This window comes from Sinocyclocheilus anshuiensis, unplaced genomic scaffold, assembly GCF_001515605.1.
Source record: "Sinocyclocheilus anshuiensis isolate Anshui unplaced genomic scaffold, SAMN03320099.WGS_v1.1 scaffold1154, whole genome shotgun sequence".
Lineage (NCBI taxonomy): Eukaryota > Metazoa > Chordata > Actinopteri > Cypriniformes > Cyprinidae > Sinocyclocheilus > Sinocyclocheilus anshuiensis.
In genome coordinates this window covers 2,160,750-2,183,470 of record NW_015542345.1, presented here as the reverse complement: position 1 = coordinate 2,183,470, position 22,721 = coordinate 2,160,750, and the positions used below count along the sequence as shown (strand labels likewise).

General features: G+C 38.5%; 1 protein-coding gene across 1 annotated transcript in view; it reads left to right on the top strand.

Annotated features, from left to right (window-relative positions):
- Nucleotides 1-22,721, top strand: part of LOC107691322 (ephrin type-B receptor 2) — a 170,916-nt gene that overhangs the window by 119,188 nt on the left and 29,007 nt on the right. Inside the window, exons 4-9 of the mRNA XM_016489871.1 lie at nt 1,715-1,870; nt 3,974-4,309; nt 18,211-18,335; nt 19,798-19,960; nt 21,219-21,327; nt 21,593-21,657. Of these exons, the coding sequence (XP_016345357.1) occupies nt 1,715-1,870; nt 3,974-4,309; nt 18,211-18,335; nt 19,798-19,960; nt 21,219-21,327; nt 21,593-21,657 (954 nt within the window). The remainder of the gene's footprint in view (nt 1-1,714; nt 1,871-3,973; nt 4,310-18,210; nt 18,336-19,797; nt 19,961-21,218; nt 21,328-21,592; nt 21,658-22,721) is intronic.

The window sequence follows — 22,721 nt, the reverse complement described above, 5'->3', positions numbered from 1 at the left end:
TAACACACCCCTATTTAATGGCCACTGGGCACTAGTTAACCTCTGCCCCCTGTAATTGAGCTGTAAGAATGGGATCTCACCGCCTCAGCGGATATACAGTCCGGCTTATTTGTGCGTGTTTAAGAGCACGGCTGAACCCTGACTGAAGTTGCTTTCTCCAAATAAACCCGTCGACAGACATTTTCCTTGGCCGGTCTGCTGCGCAAATCCTTGCCGTGATTGCCAGCTTAGACTATGGAGGCCGAAGCGTCTGCGCTTTATTGCTTTTTAGCTCCCCTAAAATGGTTCAGATATTGAAGGTGTGTTGAAATCGTTTGCCGCCCATTAGGAATGGGGTGACGGGGTTTTTCAAACTTGGCGATCTGAGACAGAATCCCTTTCCAGATGTGTGTGGATGTGGGACGTCGCTGGCTGATGTCTTTTTCTCTTGCACTCAGGGTTGGGTTAGTGTAGAGGGAAATACTCCACAGAAATGTGCTGTTTATCCCGGCCAAGTGCTTGTCAGTTTTCCCACTCGTTGGGAAGTGCTTTGTTTGTTTGGTATGGAGAAGTACAACATGAAAAATTGTGCATGTGCACATGAAAATACACTCCTGCTCTATGGAGCAACTGCGATTAAAACACCAAACATAAAAATAGTCAACATGAAATCAAAATTGACCCTGTTTATCTTCTTAATACACATTCCTGGTCTTAAAGGGATAGTTCACCTGAAAACGAAACGAAACCCATATGACTGACTTCTGCTGAACATAAAAGAGATAATTTAATGAATATCCACTTGGATGAATGCAATACAAAGACATAGTGAGTCACTTTAACGCTTGGTTAACGTAATAAAGGTTAACATCAATAGCAGGAAATAAGAAATGTTGCCATTACATTGAGATGCTCTCAAGGGTGAACTTGACCTCCTCAGTCCAAAAGCTTTTTCAAAAGTGCATGCAATCCACCTCAAACTTGCAGTCAGTTTTGGCTTCATTTTTGCTTTGGAGACCTGCTTTTTACAATGCAATCAATTCCCTATGGATACAATCCAGTTCTGCCCTACATTTTCTCTTTCACTCAAAATGTATAGTTGTAAATGCCATTACATGTTGATTATAAGACAATTACCTTAACAGTTCTGGGAGCTCTCTTACACAGCTATTCTGGCCAGAACAGATTAAAAAACAGCACTTGACACTCTGCAGGTGCATTGAATTCTGGGAGGGATTCCAGCACCAACAGAAATGGAGGGTGTCACAGGTGAAAAGTACAAGATTCAGCAAAAGGAAAGAAGAAAGGATGAGTCACGGTCAATAAGACATGAAACATACACGCATCTGTGTATTTGTACTTGCGTAGACTGTTTCTGGCCTTGTTCTCCTCCCCTCCTCCCATCTTTTTACTGCCTCCTTTACTTAGTTATGTACCTATTAATTATAAAAGCGAGAACATCCATGAGCAGATAACAGGAAGTGGAATGTGCTTAGCGTGTCATGCAAGAGCACAGAGTTTGAATTATTCAGTCCTATATACTGAACATGCTATGTTTACCTGACTATACTGCTTCTCTTTACATGTGTGAAATGCTTTAAAAGTGTGTTTCAGATTGACTCCAGTGGCCCATCATTTCCTCGGTATGCTCCGGACCCTTGGAAATCATATAATATTGAAAAGGTCACTGTCTTCTCTTTGTCTTTTCTCATCACTTTCTCTATCTTTGTTTCAGCATGCCCTTCAGGTTTCTTCAAGACAGCACAAGGTGACGAGAAATGCTTGCAGTGTCCAATCAACAGCCGCACAACCAACAATGGAGCCACCAACTGCGTATGCCGAAATGGATATTACCGCACAGACTCAGACCCCTTAGAGATGCCCTGTACAAGTGCGTGACTAATACATGGAAAACCTACTTTCAGACTATATTTTCCAAACTCTCAATGTGACTCATACCTGTAATTTAATCAATAATAATCATTTATTAATAATAATAATAATAATAAATTTTATTGGCATGAAAAAATAAAATGTAATAGAAAAAAATATTGCATTTTAAAAGTATTTTTAAAAAATCTTTTAATATGTATCTTGCACAAATTTTAGATAAAATGTCTTATAAAATGTGATAAAAAAAAATGTCTAGCACAAACAAGTTTAAATGAATCCCAAGTTGAATATATTTAATAATAACAATTGTTTATTAATAATAATAACTAATTTTATTGGCATAAAAAGGTAAAATGTAATAGAAAAAATCATTTTAAAAGTTTTTTTTTTTTTTAATCTTTTAATATGTATTTTGCACAAATTTTAGATAAAATGTCTTATAAAAGGTGATAAAATGTTTTTTTTCTAGGACAAACAAGTTTAAATGAATCACAAGTTGAATAGATTTAAATAATGTAATTATAAATACATTTACACTCAATATTTAAAAAAAATGACAAAACAATTTCTGTAAGTTGAAAACATGATGACTGCAGCATTTAATTAAATATTTTGCTATCTGCACATGAATTCAGTGAAAAATCTGTACAACATGATTCCCTTAAATAGACAAAACACACCAATTCTTCACGAGTGAAAGTTAGGAAAATGTGATTATTGCCTAACCTCTCTGGCTCATTTTCATTGTCATTATCCCTACAGCATAGTCAACAACACACCTCTTTTTCCATCGCTTGCAAACAGAAGCCTTTTCTGTTTATTCTCACTGACTTCAGATCAGGCAGGGAAAAACAGACCTGTGGCACTATTATTGAAACAGATAAGACCATGAAGACGAAGAGAGAGGGCAGGCAGCTCCTTACGCTGTCATGAGCGGCATGTTTTTGTCTCCCCCTGAAATAGGCAAGGTGGGGGCAGAGAAGAAGGAGAAAGAAAGAGAAGAACGAGACAGCTTTTTTTTTTTACAAAAGCCATTTGCAAAAGCTTGGCCCTAGGAGGAGAGCAGCTGTTGTGCATAAGAGAGCAGCATCGTGTCTCAGAGTTGAAGCTCAGTGGGCCTTGGCTTGATTAAAGAGAGGAAACAGCAGCCTTTACCGCCCACTAACCTGGGAGTGGGATGTTTAGAAACAGTTTTGCGTGGGACAAAGCTGTAGTTTCAAGACAGAGGTTCGTCTTAATGGCTCATGATTGTAAAAAGTAATCAATTGGAGCCTTGCATTTTTTTGGCTTTTTAAAAAGGGCAAAAGGCAGTGAGTTGTTTCTTGATTACCTCATATGCCCCTAGAGGAGTACCCAGAATAATTGGGAGCACATGCCGGCTGAAGATAAACACAGGGTATTGTTAGCTTTAGTTGGGCTGTCAGTCAGAAGGAGATCTTGGAGGTGCGTTTGTTTGGTGTGCTCTTACTCTCCTTCAAACGCGCTGTGCGTGTGCATGAGCAAACGCAAATGATGTTTACAAACACAGGAACAGCGTGGACATAGTTTCACTAGACGCAAATAAGCCTATGATTTGTGCGATGTTATCGTAATTTCAATTAGCATGATGGAAATACACAAGAAAATAGACATGTACTGTGTGCATTTCCAAAATACAGTTTCACTGTATTATTTAGTCCCCTCCGAAGTTGACGGAGCCGTGGCTTAGTGGTAGTTCTGATTCATTTGGGCTGTGTTGGGGGTTCAAATCTGACTAACATTTCCATCCTTTTCTTACCTTCATTTATGTATCACTCCAATATCATCTCAATGAAAGTGTGAATTTTTATTTATTTGTTTGTTTGTTTATTTAGTAAAAGCAGGATTTCAGGTTTGGATTTTTTTGTAGTTCATTTGAATTAAAAATAAACTTAGTTAAAAAAAATGTAAATCGCATATTCCAAATAATAATAAAAACATCAAATAAATAAATTTAATTGAATGAATGTATTTATATGTTAAACAAATACTATAAATAACAAATATATATAAAAAAAAAACTGAAGTAGCTTTTAAGTCGCAAAAAAATTAATTTGTACATATTGTTTGTTTGTTTTTCTAGCTGTGTCCTCGGCTCCTCAAAACGTCATCTCCAGTGTGAACGAGACGTCGCTGATGCTGGAGTGGAATCCTCCACGGGAAACTGGTGGTCGTGATGACGTTGTCTACAACATCATCTGCAAGAGCTGCGGAGGTGGCAGAGGGGGCTGCACGCGTTGTGGGGACAATGTTCAGTTCGTTCCACGCCAGCTGGGACTCACAGACGCCCGGGTCTTCATAAGTGACCTGCTGGCCCACACCCAGTACACGTTTGAAGTCCAGGCTGTCAATGGAGTATCAGACCAGAGCCCTTATTCACCCCAATATGCATCAGTCAACATCACTACTAACCAGGCTGGTAAGATCACACCTTCAGTAATTTATTTATTTTTTATTTTTTTATTTTTTGTAACCAGGTGGTTGCTTTGGTACAACAGAAATTTGTCATATTGGATGTTCATATTCCATAACTCTTTCAAATTCACCTGTTCTTTTTTGTTAACCTGTTTGAACATAATAGCTGATCATGAATTTTAATTTAATTTATTTTTATTTTTAAAAATTCTCTCTTTTTGATTTTTAGCTGTAGTTTAAGTGTGCCATGGTTTAACTGTTTAACTTTATTTTGCATTTTTTTTGTTGCATTGCATTGCATTTTTTAGACAGAGAGTCAAGTTTTAAAGTTTCTAATTTCAAGTTTATTCATTCTTAAGAAACTTGTCTGATCAGAGTAGGTTGAATCTGAAACCAGCCTAATTATTTAGGGCTTCTTTAAGTTAGGTAAATCACTGACTAGTTATTTTAGAAAATTTCATATCTACCACATAACTATCCTAATGTTTTCATAGTTTATTTACGCTCATATTATTAGGCGGCCAGCTATTCTAAACACACTGTGCAATAGAGAGTTAAACAGAATACTGTGTAACTCACTTTGTTACCTCCTGATTACACTCTTTGGCTCACATCCCACCATGTCACCATGAGATTAGACATAATTCCCAAAAACTCAACGTGATGCATGTTGAATCGGACCCAAACCATAGTGGGACAGAGTATCCGGAGCCTAGGAGATCTCTCCAGCCAATGATGACTTTTAATGAAAAACAGCTTCTTGCTACTGATTAGACAACCCGTTTTTCCCCCAGTCCTGAAGCAGTGGCCATGGCTGGGAGACATCTTACAATCAGCCGCTGCCATTGCAAAGGCAACAGAAGACTGCTTTTTTTTTTCCCACTCATGCCATTGTGATTTAGATTACTGTGTTCCAATTATTTCAGAGGGGCTGCAGCATTGATTTGTACTTTAAGTGTCTGTATGAAATGTGCAGTTGATCGTGCCAGATCGGTACTGGGAGCTCTTAGGGGCTCAAACAGAGACAGCCATTATTTTATGTTCCTCATCCCTGCTGGCTACAGACAGATCATCAAACCCATCCCCGCTTTAGCCTAGTAAAGCTCCTTGTTCTAGTGTTTGACAGTTTTTTAATTGGTTGTGACATATCGCTAACATCAAAATGCAACAATTTTTCAACATTTGCATCACTAAGGGGAGGTTTTATCCAATCTGTTGTGCAAAAAGCATGTGGGAAGAGAGACAACATGCTAAATATTGTCACTGAAACTCGAGTTAGAAAACATGCATGTGCACAGCAGGTCTTAGAGGTCAAGGGCGGATTCAGACTCGCTCTCATAAACTGACAGGGGGATCCTGTAAAGACTTCAACTTTACATTCAGTCTCTCAGCAGTTACACTTAGTGCACTTGAGACATTTAGGGGACTTGTGAACGTATGTGAAACTGCCATGAGAACTGAATGATGAGGCTTTCACTGTCTTTGAACAAGAAATGACTGATCGGCTGAAATCAGAAGGATTGTTAGATTTGGTTCAACTGAGTCAGCTGAAAAGCATCTTTGAAACGAAAGCCAACTTTTTCCCCAAGCTTTATGGGTCCACATATTCTTGGAGAACTGCCGAGAATTTGTACCATTTTACCCAAACCTTACATTTATGTTACATTACTGCTCATAAAATCATACTGGGGCTGCAATTAAAACTTAAAAGTCTTTGTTAAATATTTCAGTAATTGTATTTTTCATTTAATTCAACCCCATTATTTTCATTCAGTCATTTTAGGCTTTTTCTTCTATAGAGATACATTTATAAACATTTATTGCAGTGATTTTGAGAAACATTCTTATTGCTTGCAAAAGGAGTAACAGCCCTGGGTGGTGTACTTTGGTGCTTACATACTGGGTGGACTAGATTTCTGATCACCTATTAGTCATTAATGTATAAATATGGGTGGTCATGTTATGCGATTTTAGCTTTGCGCTGTCAATACAGTAAATGTTGTGTTTGTACTGACAAGGAAGTTTTAGGCTGTGAAAATTACAATATATTTTCATAGAACATCAGGCAATTTTATCTTAGAAGATGAATGTGATTTCTTATTATATGACCTATTTGAGGTTTCTTTAACCAAAAACAGTAGGTTAGCATGATAATTCTCCCTCTCTCTGATCTTAGAATTAAACATGGTGTTTTTGCTAGAGTCTAAGCAAGGATAGCATACAGTTGTTAGTTATTGATCTTCTGTGTAAACTGAAATCACAGCTACAGACAGAATTATATATAAGAATCAATAGAAAATAAAAATATGTACAGTACAAATATATAGTTACAGAAACAAGTATAATAATTAAGCTGTCCCATGATAATAGCTGAGTATATGGCTTCTTTAGTACCTTTTACATAATGAATTACTATTGCTTTTATATACATTTTTATAGAAAGATTGCTCCCCATATGTTTTCACTCGGCAGTGCCCTGCTTTAACCTGTGCTTTCTTCATTCTGGGGTTCCTCCCTGCTGTTGGGACGTCCTACCCCCGCCCCGCCTGTCACTTTGGATTAGCAGCCCTGGACCTCCATCAGGGGGAGCTGTGAAAGTACTCACTCCAGCTCCCTGTTAGTGGACCGGGCCCCCTGGGACAGGGCACTAGGACTGAGGGGCCTGGGTCAGGCTGTCCGGGTCTTTAATTTCGTCTGGATTGGAGGGCTTTAGGGTTACATAAACATCTTGTCACCCCTCATTAGCAAAGGCGGCTTCGAGCTTCCCCCTTCTCGTTTTGTGCTCGTGGTGAGCGTTTTTGTCCGTATCCATGTGCAAGCATTAATTAGACACGTTTTTAAGCCTGTATGCTGAAGAGGAGAGGTGTGTTCTGCAAGAGAAACAAACAAATAAGAAAATTAGATGTGATTACCATAAAAACCCGTATTTGTTTTCTTATCCGAGTGGCCCCCTTTTAGATCTTAGGCTTGACGATGAGATTTGTCGTCAATTAAAATTCCTATTTTTTAAATCTCTCCGCATTCTCTCTCTGTTCTCAGGCAATTGTTTTCCAGAAGTTTCTCCACAGCTTATGCTATCATCTTCACCTAGGCCTTTTCACACTGTCCGTCATGATCTCACACACAGTACAGTTGAAGCTTTACTCAAATAGCTGAAAGAACAGCAGACAAAGGGAGCAAAACTCTGAATGTTTGTACGCTGGACAGCATTTAAAGCACGAGTTATACTTATGGGTGATACATCATGGGCTTAAACTGTCCTCGTGCACACTTATTAAGGGATGAACAATTCATAAACACTGCTATTATGGGGAGAGTGTTATGATCTCGGCCTTGGAGAGTTCTTTTCCAGATCTTGATGAATTATGACCAGACTGCCCGCTAAGTATCAGGTTGGTGGTGTTCTCTGCATTGACCCAGAATGTAGTTGTGAGTAAAGCTGCAAAAAGCTGGTATGGTTCACTTTCTTTGGCCATTTTTCACTGCTGAGGAATTTGGGTTTTTTTACAACGTTTTTATTATCTAGGCCAGTGGTTCTCAACCGCTGGGTCGTGACCCAAAAAGAGGATGTGATAGGGTTGTGAACCCTAACCATATAATTGCACGTAAGTTAAATATGCTTATCAACTTCTAAAAAAAGGAGAAAAACTCCCCATATTCTTTTGCAAATACATTTGTTGGTTGTTTACATTAAGTGTAAATAATGATACTAGTAGATGCAAAGTGTAAATATAGAAATAAAATGTATTATTAATAATATGTAACATAGATGAGCAATGGAGGACGATCGCCAGATTACCTGTTGGCTATTTGCACTCAGTATGCATAAACGGTAGCAATAAAAAAATGTTTATTTGTGAACACATTCATGTTAAACAATTTTAGTACTGTTAATTCACCACTTCATGTCTAGTGCATAATGTGGGCCATGGAGCAAAACCACTGATCCTGAAAAAAAAAGGTAGACATTTTCAACTTAGACACTTTGTTCTGTAAAAAAGTGAGAACTTGTTATATAACTTACATTATGGGCAGAATGAACTAGGTCATTGTAAAAATTTGTCAAGTGTCCTTTAACCTTTTAAAGACCCTCAAACTTTTTTTTCATCAGAGGATCAAATGGCAGAAAAAAACTGCCAACCTCTTATTTCAATGGCTTTGAGTTTAATGGATGAAATTAAATTCAGTTTAAAGTAGCTTGAATGAGTATTACTGATAAAATTGAGCCCCCCAAAAAATAAAAAGGATGTACTTAAGCCACACTTAAAATTATGGCCATGTTTAATTTCTGCATTCCTTTTGTCTTTTTTTAAAACAGTATCTTGTTTTATCATTTACATATTTATTTATTGCTTTAAAGAAATGACCACTTGGTTTGATAATTTGTTGTAATGCAGTGATGTGCATACATTAAGTGGCTTAAGTGTCCTTATACAAATTAGTGTGATGATAATCAACAACAACAGCATAAGCAGCAATCTGGATCAGTGTCCCTCGGAGGTCTAAACAGAAACAGCATGCTTTGCCTTTATTAGTTTAGTGATTTGTCTTAAGTATGGCACACCAGAAAGCTTCACAAGCCGTATTGAAGAAAGGCGCAATGTTTTATTGAGACAATTTTACAGAGGCAAACTGGAATGAAGGCAAATTGTAATAGTGCTAGTCTGTGTCATGCAGCTGGAGACACAAAGACAGCTTTTACCTTTCCCTTCTGCTTGGCTTTCCTCCCTTGTTCCCTGCAGCTCTGCATCAACAGGGCAAGCAAGGTTAATCAGTCATCAAGTAAACCCAAACTGACTCCAGGCCCTTCTCTTTACTCTAACACACACACTTGAGACTGGCATATATCAGGGCAAGGATAGAAAATGTCCGCCTGGATGTCCCTCTCTCTGGAAGTTTTATTAGAGCAGTGTGTGACAGATCGCTTGCAATTTGTGATTTGCCTACTGTCGGGAAGCACTTGGGAAGTGCCACTCAAGGGGTCATTTAACTTACCTCTCCCCATGAATGGAAATAGAGCCACATGGCTCAGTCAGCTTCACTCTATACATATTTCTGTTCTTCCCCATGAAGAGATGGATGAATGGAAACTGAAAAATCAACAATTCTGTCAGCGATGTTCACTAAGCACCATGTGCTTGAGCTTTACATCATTTGCCATGTCCTAAATTCATTGCAGCACTGTATTTTGCAACAGGGAGATTGTTTACTGATAGTTTTACAAATCAGCCAAATTTGGTATAGTTAACAAATTAACCATTTAAAAATGTATTATGTTTTTAAAATAAATTCAAAAATAAATAAAATCAGTACACTTAGCATTTATTAATCTGAGTTAATGTTAATTGTTATTATTTTTAAATGTTAGATAACTTCTATAAATAAACCTTATTCTACATTAAAATGCTGTATAAAAAAGTTAATTGTTAGTTCATAATGCTTGCATAACATTGCATAACGTGACCACCCATATACTTGCAAAGTTTTAACTTTTACATATAATTTACAGTTTTACTGTGTGGTACATTTCTTTTATGACACAAATTGATGAAAATATTGAATGTATTAATAGTCCATTCATTAGTATTACAGATGGTCAGATTTTTTTTAAAAGATAGATAGATAGATAGATAGATAGATAGATAGATAGATAGATAGATATATGAAGCAAAGCTATATCAGCTTTGCTTCACAGGAATACATTATTTTTTAAAGTATATTAAAATAAAAATAAAAAATTATTTTAAATTGCAAAAAATATTTCACAAAATTACTTTTTTTTTTTTTGTATTATTGATCAAATAGATACAGCATTGATGAGCATAAGAAACTTCTTACTGATCCCAAACTTTTGAATGGCACTGTATATATTTCATTTTGCTTAGCATGTTTCCAGTCCAATGCACTGTTTGAGCGTAACAGTTGTTGCCCATCACGGCAAACTCCTGGCAACATTAGCTCCCGGCCATTAGCTTTCTGCGTGAGAGTCTGGCACACCCAGATAAATGGCCGACCCATATGCCGTTTTCATCTGCCAGCTCACTCCGTACTCTGTTGTGTCATTCAGCATTATACACTCCAGATACTGTTTGTTTATCCATTTCATTAGGCCAAGGTGAGCAGTACCACATGAGTCAGGCTTTGCTTAATACCTGAGGAAATGAATTGGTTCCTTATCAGATGGGGGAACCATTGTATGACTGAGTTACATTATGCAGAGTTGGGTCTGGTAATCTGGCTCATGCTCTGTCGGGTGCCAGTGGAAGATTTATGACTTAATTATCTTCAGAATTGCTTTGGCGAACTCCTGTCGGGCCACCAGAGACAGTGATGCCACTGGCAGCCTCCCGAGAAAGTGGCGATACAGAGCTAGATGATTCTATTGCCACGTAATTGAGTAGTGCACTTTCGTATTTTACTGTCTTGACCTTATTGCTGAGAAACATCCATTTCGGTATTCAATATGTGCTCACCTCAATGAGGCTTTCAGATAAATGTAGATTGCCACCTGTAATGCCGAAGGGCAAGCCTGTGCTTTTTTTTTTTTCCACCTCGGACATGGATCTTTCCCCGAGAAAGCTGCCCTTTTCATGCCATGCTTCACAAATATAAAGCGGGTGGCCAGTGTGGGAGCACTGTGACAGAAGGTGGCAGAGAGGGCACATATGGAAGGTGCCAGGTGGGGTCAGGGGGCAGCTGGGCTGGAGACTCCACCGGACACCTGGAACACTGGCAAAGTCCAAAATCACAGCTCCTGTCCCGTCACATGCTGTTGCATACTAATCACATCAGGTGTCATTGGAGGAAAGTAAGGGCTGTTTCATTTGCATCAGCCAGGGAAAAGGCCTTCATAAGTATGCAGCGCAGTCTGCGGGAGCTGTTGACTATGCAGTGACCAGTGCATAAAATATCAATTTCATTACCGAAAAAACAATAATGTAAGTGCATATTGTTGTAAATGGGAAATCTTGCCAATTACTTAATGCTTTGATGCTTGAAAACATTTTGCACATGCAGTAAATACAATACAGCAAGGATTCTGTGTTTAAATCACTGTCATTTAAGGCCAATAATGTTTACAAAGAACAGTGTATTATTCTGTAATCATCCTGGATTAACTAAATATCACAGTGACAGGTGCAAAGGCTCAATTAGACATGTTGATTTATTGCTGGAATTGGAGAAGTTAATCGTGTTGTTCTGTAACGTTTAAAAAGGCTGAGAAGCATAAACAAATGTCTAGTGTAATTCGTATGAAACTGCAGTTTGATATGACCCTGAAATTCATTGAGGCTTTAAAAATTACAACAAACACCCTCTGCTTCGTTTTATTTATTTACTCTTTATTTCTACTCCTTGTGCATAGATTGCAAGGTCAAAACATCACACTACCATCTGTTTTAGGTCATTAAAAACAAAACAAAAATATCATTATACTGATGTACATTCATGCCATGACATAGTATATAATATGCAAATTAAAATTATTGATTTGCTGGACAAAACAAAAATCAATATATGTATTCTTGTATTTGATTCTGCAATTTGGTAAATAAAATGTGCATTTTTTTTTACACCAAGGTCCTATGCTAAAATCATGTACAGGCTTGGGCCCACATGATTGTCTCACTGCTCTAAGTCTTGACCCAAATAAGTCATGGCAGGATAACAAAATCGTAAGAGTTAATATAATTTGTCCTCCTCTCCGTTAACAGAAAGAACAAGAGTTGAGCAGGTTCCTTTGTTTAGATGTGATGTGCCAACAGACCTCTGGTTGTCTGTGAAGCTCATGAGATCTGTCAGATGGCAGTCGATATACATCATACCCATTGACTATGCATCTATGCATAAAAAAAGGAATGCTAATGCACGTCATTGGACAGCTGCCATTTGCAGACTTAGCCGGGTTTTCTCTAAACACCAGAGTTCCTAGAGCAGCGAAACTGTGCAGAGGGTTTCAGATTAGACTCAAACTCTCTGTAAGTGTCTGCAATCTTCTTAAGACGCTGAAGTGCCTACTTTTGATTTAGCTTATGGTGTGTATATGAGTACATTAATGCTTCAATCTTTTCCAGTGCAGATGGTTTAAAGCTTGATGAACTGAAAAGGGGGTGCGCTGCTTTACGGCACTGGAAACTCTGCGGAGACATAAAACCCTCAATCCAATACAGATGGGAAATAGGGACGCCTGCCAGACGCACTGTTTCTCTCTGCATTTGTTTTTTTTTAGGAATCTAAAAGTTACATGCAAATGTAGTGGGTTCTTCCCCTCCTTTCTGGCTCTCTCTGGACGGGAGTCTCGTAAATAGGGGATACTCGCAGTGTACGCTCCTGCGCAGTAGAGATACAGCAGCTGCTGTCAGATTGTGCTGGGAAAAACTTGCCGTGGGGAAGATTTACTGTAAAAGGTTCTGGGGAGTCGATGGGGGTGGATGAAATTTATAAGCACTGACCTGCAAGGGCTACTTCTACCAACCTTACCAAATCACTATGTCGCTCTTCCACACCACAACTCGGCTCCAAATGAGATCCACATGCCTTCCAAACCTATTATATAGACCCGTAGTGAAGAGCCAATGGGATTGAGAGAACATTCCACATCAGTCAGAGCCTTTTATTTGATGATTAAGCCAAGCTTTTGGTTACACATTCTTTGCTCACTCACTGTTCACCCTGTCCCTAATTATCACTCATTACACACCTATTATTAAGAACTCAGAACTAAGTCTCAGATAATGCTTATTTGGACATAAAGCTGCAGTCCATAAGTTTTGCCTCTTTGTCGCCATCTCTGTTTGAAAACCTGGAATTGCAGCTGTGTGCGTTATTATCTAGCTTGCGTGGGTTGTGAGTCGGCACGGCTCCAGCGCGGATGAATCTAATGTTCTGAAGAGTATGTGTGGCAGTCAGTCACCGCACCGGTGTGGATATTTACTGTACTTCACAATCACAGATTCTAGCCTACGTCTTGGAATATGACCCACATAAGAATTTTCACCGTATATTGCCATCTGAACAAGTAAGTAACAAGTCTGCCACGTTTGCCATAAATTACCATAAATCTCGCTACCAATGGTGATTAAATCTAAAGATCTTTATGGATTACAATCCGCCATCAAAATGATACATTTAATTATTCTGGCTGCTGTGAGAAAAGGCTATAAATGATCCGTCACCTGCAGGATCCTCACATGCGATAGCCTAGTAGCCGGGTGTAACAGGGTGACAGGGACGCGGATCGTGCGGATCCATTTGCGAAGCTTTATTCATTAGAATGGTCAGGTGATGGTCAGACAATGGCAACAGGTATATTATTGGCAAGACACAAGAGTAATCCGATAAACAGGCGTAGGTCGATCACGGAAGTCCATGAACCGGATTCGTGACACCGGGACAACTTCTTTATGTTTACAGACATGACGTAATGACGCAGTGCCATGCTCGCATTTCTCGCGTAAACCTACCCATACCACTCAAATTAGAAAACATTATTATAAGCTAACCGTTATGAATCGAACTAAAGTAAGGCAATAGTTTTGAACACTGGCTGGTTATGTACTTGCTCAAATATTGATTTCGGATCATTTTTAACCAAAAAAAGTTACGGACTGCAGCTTTTATATGTAGATTTTTGTGTAGGCATTCACGCATACAGTGCAATATTTTATTATGTAAATTAATAAATAAAATGATCATGATTTATAAATCATAATTGCACATACACAAAAACATTAATTATGTTATTTGTGTATATTCATATATATGCACTGCAATTCAAAAGTTTGGGTTGGTATTTTTTTATTTATATATTTTTAAATATTACAATTCAAAATAGCTGTTTTCTATATTAATATATTTGAAATGAATATTATGTCAATGCTGAATTTTCAGCTATTACTCCAGTGTCACATGATCTTTCTAAAATCATTCTAATATGCTGATTTGCTGCTCAAGAAACATTCTTTATTATCACAGCTGAAAATGTTTGTGCTTTTCTAATATTTTTGTGGAAACCATTATACAGGATTCTTTGATTGATAGAGAGTAAAAAAAACAAACGCATTTATTAGATTTTTTTTCTTGTAGCAATCACTTTTTATTTTAACATGTCCTTGCTCAATTATTCAAGTATTAATTTCTTAAAAAAATTATAATAACAATAATAAATTGAGCATCTTTTATTAAGTGTTATTTAACATTAAAAATGTTTCACGATCTATGCATTTTATTGTTTGGAATTTTAGGCGTAGTATTTGTTGGAATTCTAAGAAAGAATCCAGCATAACGTGGCTGGCTGTAGCTATAATGGCTGAAAGGCGCTTATTTACCAGCTTTGTTTGGATCAGAGCTCAAGAAATGTTTTTTGTGCATGCAAGACCATGCCCCATTAAAGACCAATAAACTTATATGAGTGGAATTAACTCGGTAAACCCAGTATATTATTTATTATAGATCTTATAGACATTGAAGTAAAGATATACTGGCATAAAGGCAAGAATTGGGCCTCAGAAACGATTGCATAATTGTCATAAAGTGTGCAAAAACCCCAGTGTCTGTCATATTAGATCCAGAAGAACAGCTCATATAAATTTTGATGCCCAAAACTGTGATGAATGAATAACAAATGAACTGTTTGGATATCTACAATATGTATGTATAAGGTCATCATTATTCCATCCAACTTTTAAACATGACTGTTCCATCCCATCTGGTTGTTTTCCTTAGCGCCCATATGCAAATGTTATCTATTCCTCATGCTTATGTTTTCTGCACCTCACGCACAGCGACTGCGTGCGAAGCATAGTGTGATCGCTCCAATGTGTCCGAACACTCCTTCTGCCAGGAAAAAGTTAAGCACCTAGGCTTGCAGATAATTAGCCCTCATTGACTGTACCATAGAGAGTAATTGTGTGGAAACACTGGAATTCTGCAAAAGTAGAACGGACACTTCACTAGCTGTTATAATCATAACTGTGATTTCACTAAGAAGGTTTTTAAGTTGTCACTTTCTTACCCGTCATACTAGTGTTTTCCTTTAATTTGAGCTGTGATGCCTTCTAACTTTCTGTGATGGAAGGCTGTCATTCCGCCTCCGGTAACCGGAAAACCATTACATTCTACCTTCTCAGCTCTCTCAAATTAACATATGTTCACCCCTGTGAGCTGTTGTACATGCTCTGACTTTATTTGCATTATTCCAGATTGGATTACCAGAGACAGGCTGGGCGCAATGTAAATGCAGCACACAAAGCGCGTATGTCAGCCTTTAATGTATATATATATATATATATATATATATATATATATTCATGTTTAATGAGATGCCTGTATGCTTCCCCATTGAGGAAGCCTGACTGCTTGTCTTATTAGATCTCTGTTGATTCCACATACCAACATTAAGGTTGACAAGATGCTGCTGGTCGCTTGCCTTTCATTACGCAGCTCTGGGTTGGACTGAGCATGATGGTGCATACCGACAGAGGATTCACAAGCCCTCCCGTAGTGCTCAGAGCTGGGAAGCCATTCATTATACTCTGGCATATATTTATTAACTGGCAGGGACAGCAAAAATGCAGCTTGTTCAGCATTATGGCTTGTGTTGTCCAATAAGTATGTTTTGATAAATGAGCGGCTGGTCATAGGCCACAGGGAGGATTAGGACTGTAGCAATTATTATGTAATTGCCTGACCGCAATTATTTGAGATTATTGTGCACTGTAGATTACAATATTGCAAACATACAGAAATTGAATTTATTATATTTTTATTTTATTTTAGTAATAAACAGGGGATCTCTCCTTTGTACAGTAGTCAGGTTGGACAAGTTGAATTTTATTTCTTTTTTGTATTTAATTCTTTTTTTATTTGATTTTATTTAGTCACATTGAATTAATTAAAATTTGATCTATGATATTTTTAATTTTAATAAATAGGGAAGTTTGTTCAGAAGTCAGTTTGGACAAATTAGATGTATTTTATTTTATTTTATTTAGCAATATACAGGGTGACGAGCTAGACTGGCAAAAGTAGTTAACAAGGAAAATTTAAAATGGCACTTCATGCCCAAAAGGTTGTCGACCCTTGATGTTTATTAAGCCTTTGCTGCAAGTAACATAAAAAAAAACAAACAATTAAATCACTAACCACAATAAATTTTATGGCAATTAATTGAAAGCCAAAATGTTGCTGATACCCCCAGGAAAAAAATTGCTGAAAATGAACAGTGCTCTTCTAAGCACTGGACCTCCTCTATTACCTGTGCATTCAAGACAGATTTACAACTCATTCTGGGATCTCGAGAGCGGGAAATAAGCACACGAATAAGCCACTTAAGCTCTCCTTCAACCCCAGAGACTGTAAGCTCAAGCTGATAGCAACCACGGGCTTTCCCTCAGAGTGGCTTTTTCATAGAGAAGTGCGTGCCTGAGGAGAGGCCCGTGTCTTGGAGATGGCAAGGGACATAAATCCTGGCCTCTCCAAACCCCACACAGCTCCAACTGCGTTCCTGAGCATCTCCATTGAGTTTTTTGACCCGGTATTCCACGCTCTAATGCTTAATAGCTATTAGGAACACCCTGGACTTTTATTTCAATAATAAACGGGGGGAACTTTCTTTTGTACGGCCGTCAGTTTGGACAAGTCCAACACAACAGAGCCACTAATATAGGGTTTGACACACTTTCCCCTGTAATTACCAAGCACGCTTATAAAAATAAACTCTATAATTCACACATAAAAACATAAAACACCAGTTGTGTTTACCATACTTGTGGTTTTCATGAGTAGAAATTGCACCTGGTTTTATTTGTTTTCAGCCAGTGGTGGACGAAGTACACAAATCAAGTACTTGAGTAAAAGTACAGATACATATAATACAATATTACTCCAGTAAAAGTAAAAGTACTCCTTTTTCAATTTTACTCGAGTGAAAGTGCAAAAGTACTCAATTTGTTATGTACTTAAGTAAAAAAGTACTGATTTATTTTGCAATTTTATATAGGCTACTTAATTTAATTTTATATTAGCACATATTTTTTATAATCCTACTGCTCAAAATACCTGGGATTTTCCCAAAATAACCACTATATGGAGTCAAGATATATTTTTGTTGTTGATATGGACTACGTTGACGAGAGTGATGTAGTAATGTTCACTGTGAAGCTTACACTGCAAAGTACCTGAGAGAAAACAGATCTGACCATCAGATTTTCACCAGTAAGAAAAACAGTGTTTCAAAGCTTGTTGTTTTGCAGAACATCACAGCTATATATGACATGGACTCGAGAACAGCTGCAATCGGATCATTCCAATTCGTGAATGAATTGTTTGGTGCGATTTGCGAACAGATTTAACGGGTTCATTGAAAAGAATCAGTTCGTTCATGAATTTTCTGAACCTGAAGCTTCTGCGTCTCGGAGCACGTGATATATTATAAGGAGTAATGAGAAGTTTTATGAAATGTAGTGAAGTAAAAGTTACTCAAAATAAAACTACTCCAGTAAAGTACAGATACTTGAAAAATGTACTTAAGTACAGTAACGAATTAAAACTACTCCGTTACTGTCCACCACTGTTTTCAGCACATCAAAAAAATAAGTCCGCCTTCCTTTTGAGGAGAATATAACAAGAGATTTCAGGCTAGATTAAATGGCATTGAGGAACCATGACCAATGACAGAGACAGAGACAGAGACAGAGACAGAGACTGAGTCTGACCTGGAAATTCCCCTTGCCACCTTGTTTATGTGGTTCAGCGCAGTGTGATTTACATCTGTTTAATCACAGACCAGGATCTGTGCTTTAATGCCTCTGTCACTATATATAAGGCATGTGTAAGTTGATCCACAACTTGATTTGCATCATTCTTTAAATACTGTATATAATATGGCTCTGTCTTTTTTTCCAGCTCCTTCTACAGTGTCTATCATGCATCAGGTCAGTCGCACCATTGACAGCATCACTCTCTCCTGGTCGCAGCCAGATCAGCCCAATGGGGTCATACTTGACTACGAGCTGCAGTATTATGAGAAGGTATCACATAAACACACTTTGTAATGTGTAATGCATGTTAAACACTTATAATGTGGAATACATGCAGTGTCATTTAACTTTATCATAGGCATGCATTATTTATTCTCGGTTTTGTGAGAGTATCTTATAAATGCATGAGTTAAAATTAAATTGCTGTTGTTAATGTGGTAATAATAATAATAATAATAATAATTATTATTATTTTATTTATGATGTGATTTTTAAAAAGGGTGCAATAAATTGATACAAAAATCAAAGTAAAGACATAATGTTTCAAATTATTAAGTAAATATGGTAATTTTGAATGTTTCTTGTGAAATGTTTTCTTCACAAATATACTGTTTTACTGTATTTTGATCAAATAAATATTTGATAAATAGAAACTTCTTTCAAAAAAAAAAATCATCAACCCTAAGCGTTTGAACAGTTGCGTACATACAGTAATGATATATTGGGCCAAAAATGTAAATTTGAACAGATTTATATTAAACACTTGTTAAAGATACATATTTTATAAATAATAAAAATAATATTACTGTAAAAAACACATTTTCCTTTTGAAAATTATTATTCGTTTACGGTTGCTGTTTAATTGGGAGTTTTGGCAGCTGTTGGAAATGAATAGCGAACTCCTGTGCTGTCGAGGGTTATTACAAACACAGTCACTCTGCAAAAGGCTGTTGTGGTTTGATCCGGATACCAGTGGCTAAAATAACAGAGATTTCACTGCAGTAAAAAAAACTATTTAACTTACAGATTCCTCTCTGTCAGCGCAGGCCGCAGAAAACGCACACACGCTAAATTGTGCTTGCCCACATAGCATGCCGATATTCTTTCAGTCTCCCATTTCGCTCGCTTTTGTTTCGCCGGTTGACACACATAAGAAAGCCACGCCCTTAAATACAACACGCATAGTTTGACAGATACTTTCTGTCTTTTCTTTCTTTGTTTGCAATACACATACACAAGCTGACGGTCCCCAGGGCTCTGCTCCTGTTCTAACTCTTTCCTCAGTATAATTCCTTTCTCAGACAGTGCTGAGGACCGCCTGTCAAAACATTCTTCTCAGACTGCAGCAAAGCTCACATCACAGAGCTCAGAAATAGAGCTGACAGGAAAAAAGCGGAGCACTCAAGTAGTACATGTATATACACACACGCAGAGTCCTACATTCTCTGCTTCTCCTTCGCTATCACAAATAGACACTCAAGCGGCGCGACAATGGCCACAGCTTTCAGCCCAGACTAATGAATCGTGGCTGGCCTGAAAGTGTCAGCCACCGTTCCTCTGCCCAGCACCCCCAGTCGAGCTCTCCTGATGGGGTTTGATGAGATAGATAGTCCTGTTAGAGAGCCATATGTACACCTCGGAGTCTCTTGTGATGTCCTCTAGTGTGAAAAACTGTGACCAAAATGCCACTGGATTTGTAAAATTTATGTCTTCACCTCTTTTTTGGTTTCAGGACCAGACGGAGCATAACTCTTCCATAGTAAAGAGTCAAACCAACACTGCAGTCATCCGTGGCCTCAAACCTGGAGGCATTTATGTCTTCCAGGTCCGAGCACGTACGGTGGCAGGGTTCGGACGGTACAGTGGCAAGATGTACTTCCAGACCATGACTGAGGGTGAATATGGTTTATGTATGGTTTGGTTTGTTTCATCCAAAAATCTACATCATCTCTTCAGATTTGGTTTTTATGAGAATAAATTACACGCATATGATTCAGCCCATCATTCTTACATCTCCCACTTCTTATAAGAGCAAACCTGTGTGTAATTGACTTGCTGAGGCAGATAGTTCATCACCTAATCTAATTCTCTAATTATGATCCACGTTAGCGAGAGGCATCTCCAAATGATCTGTCCTCTCTCCGCTTCATGTTTCTGATTAGATCTGAGAAGAAAAATTGTAGATTTTTTATTTATTATTTTCAAACTACTGTTCAAATATGTGCGGTCAGTAACTTTTATTCATATGTTTATTCAGCAAGGGTGCAATAAATTGATAAAAAGTATAAAAAGTAATGACAAATAATGTTTCAATTGATTAAGTAAATGTGGTCATTTTGAACTTTCTTTTCAGGTCAATAAATTATTGTTTTTGATACTTTTGACTTTCTATTTATGAAATAATTCTGGAAAAAAAAATAGTTTTCACAAAAATATTAAGCAGCTTAAACTTAAAAATATTAAGTTTTCAATATTGAGAATTATTATGATCTATCCTCCCAAGCTCTCTGCTGGCTTGATGAGAGACAGCAACTCAGCCAGGTGATCCAAACACGGAAGTGTCAGGTTTAAAACCGATTAAACAGGAAGTTACAGTGCAGTTGAATTCACATGAGACCCAATGAAGTTCAGGTTTTTGTTTACTCACTACCTCAGCTTTTGGGAGCTTGGAGCAAATGTTTAAATGTGGTAAAATCTGGTAGTACGCTAGCACGTACTTAGTCTCTAGGGTTGCGGAGTAAGCCCAGGGGTTTGTCTGCATTGTGAACGAATAGTCTGTAATTATAAACTAATAGGGAAGAACGAGAAAGCTAGGCAGGAGAGGAAGGGAAAAGAAAGTTCCCCAGGCCTTCCCAACATCCCAATCCGTCTGTCTTACACCAGTACACACCACCCAACACATTTCTTCCATCGCCTGCCCATATGCTGCTGGAGCTAAGCAGTCCAAGTGTACAGCCCCGTCTGCCTGAAGGTATCTCACACAGGGCTTCCTGTCCCAGATTCCCCACTGCGAAAGTGGGGAAGTGAGGATCTCTCACCTGTGTAGAAATACACTGCAGGACTCTTGTGCCTCAAGGCTGTATCAGATATAGAGACACTCTGCTGGGGTTTGTCAGGAAGTGCTAACTTTTAGATATGTGTGTGTGCCTACAGAGGAGTACAACACTAGCATTCAAGAGAAGCTGCCTCTCATCATTGGCTCGGCAGCTGCTGGTCTGGTCTTCCTCATTGCGGTGGTGGTCATCATCATCGTTTGCAACCGGTGAGTTCCACTTGCGGTGTTCTAAACATGTAAACCATTAGCATAGCTTCCCCCCAATTATACCAGCAACTTGTCAAAATCCCATGCTTTTGTCCTGATTTGCTTCATTAGCGGACATTTACAGAGCAGCAGAGCTTGTAAAAACTTGCTTAATGACGAGGTTGTGTTAACAAGATGATGGTGGGCAGTAGTGAGTGTTGTTTTCATGGCTTTAGCACCTTTTTAAACAGTACAAGTAGAGCTGTTTTCCTTTGTTTGCCTGCAGACGTGGATTCGAGAGAGCAGATTCAGAATACACAGACAAGCTACAGCACTACACCAGCGGCCACAGTGAGTACTTAGGTCTCGACTGCTATACACACACTATGTATTCATTTAAAATGTACACTACCAGTAAAGTTTTTGAACAATACGATTTTCAATGTTTTTTAAAGCAGTCTCTTCTGCTCACCAAGCCTGCATTTATTTGATCCAAAGTACAGCAAAAATAGAACATTTAAAATAACTGTTTTCTATTTGAATATATTGTAAAATGTAATTTATTCCTGTGATTTCAAAGCTACATTTTTTGCATCATTACTCCAGTCACATGATCCTTTGGAAATCATTCTAATATTCTGATTTGCTGCTCAAAAACGTCTCGAGGTTACGTATGTAACCATGGTTCCCCGAAGGGAACGAGACGCTGCGTCTGAAGCCTGTGTGAAATCAGTCCAATAGCGAAGCGAGACGTCACGAGCGGGTTGACGTAAGCAGCCAGGAAGCATAAAGGCACATCCGGCCAGCGTGCCTGTTAGCTTCTGTGGAAGAGTGGGACATACGTAACCTCGAGACGTTCCCCTTCACGAACTCGAGCTGCGTCGAACGCTTTGGGAACGAGAATACCCACTGCGCCATATGAGCAAGTCGCTGTCTGGTGTGTATCTGGCGAGCACATCAAAACGAAAGGACTTGGCACCCTGGAGTAGAAGCCAGGTCGAGACTGTAAAACCGAATGAATGTGTGCGGGGAGGACCAGCCTGCCGCAGCACAAACATCCTGAAGGGCCACGCCCACTGACAAGGCCTTGGAGGCCGCCTTACCCCTGGTCGAGTACGCTCTGACCCCCATGGGTGATTGGAGGCCAGAGGACTCGTAGGCCAGTCTGATGGCCTCGACCACCCACCGACTCATAGTTTGCTTGGTCGCTGGAACTCCTTTCTTAGGTGAACCAAAGCAAACAAATAACTGATCTGCTTTACGCCACTGTGCAGCTCGGTGAACGTAAGTGTCCAGTGCTCGCACTGGACACAGCAGATTGAGTCTCTCCTGGCCTGCTTCCTGGAAGGGAGGAGGACAAAAGGCCTGTAGTACAATGGGACCTGGCGACGAGGTGGGCACCTTAGGGACATACC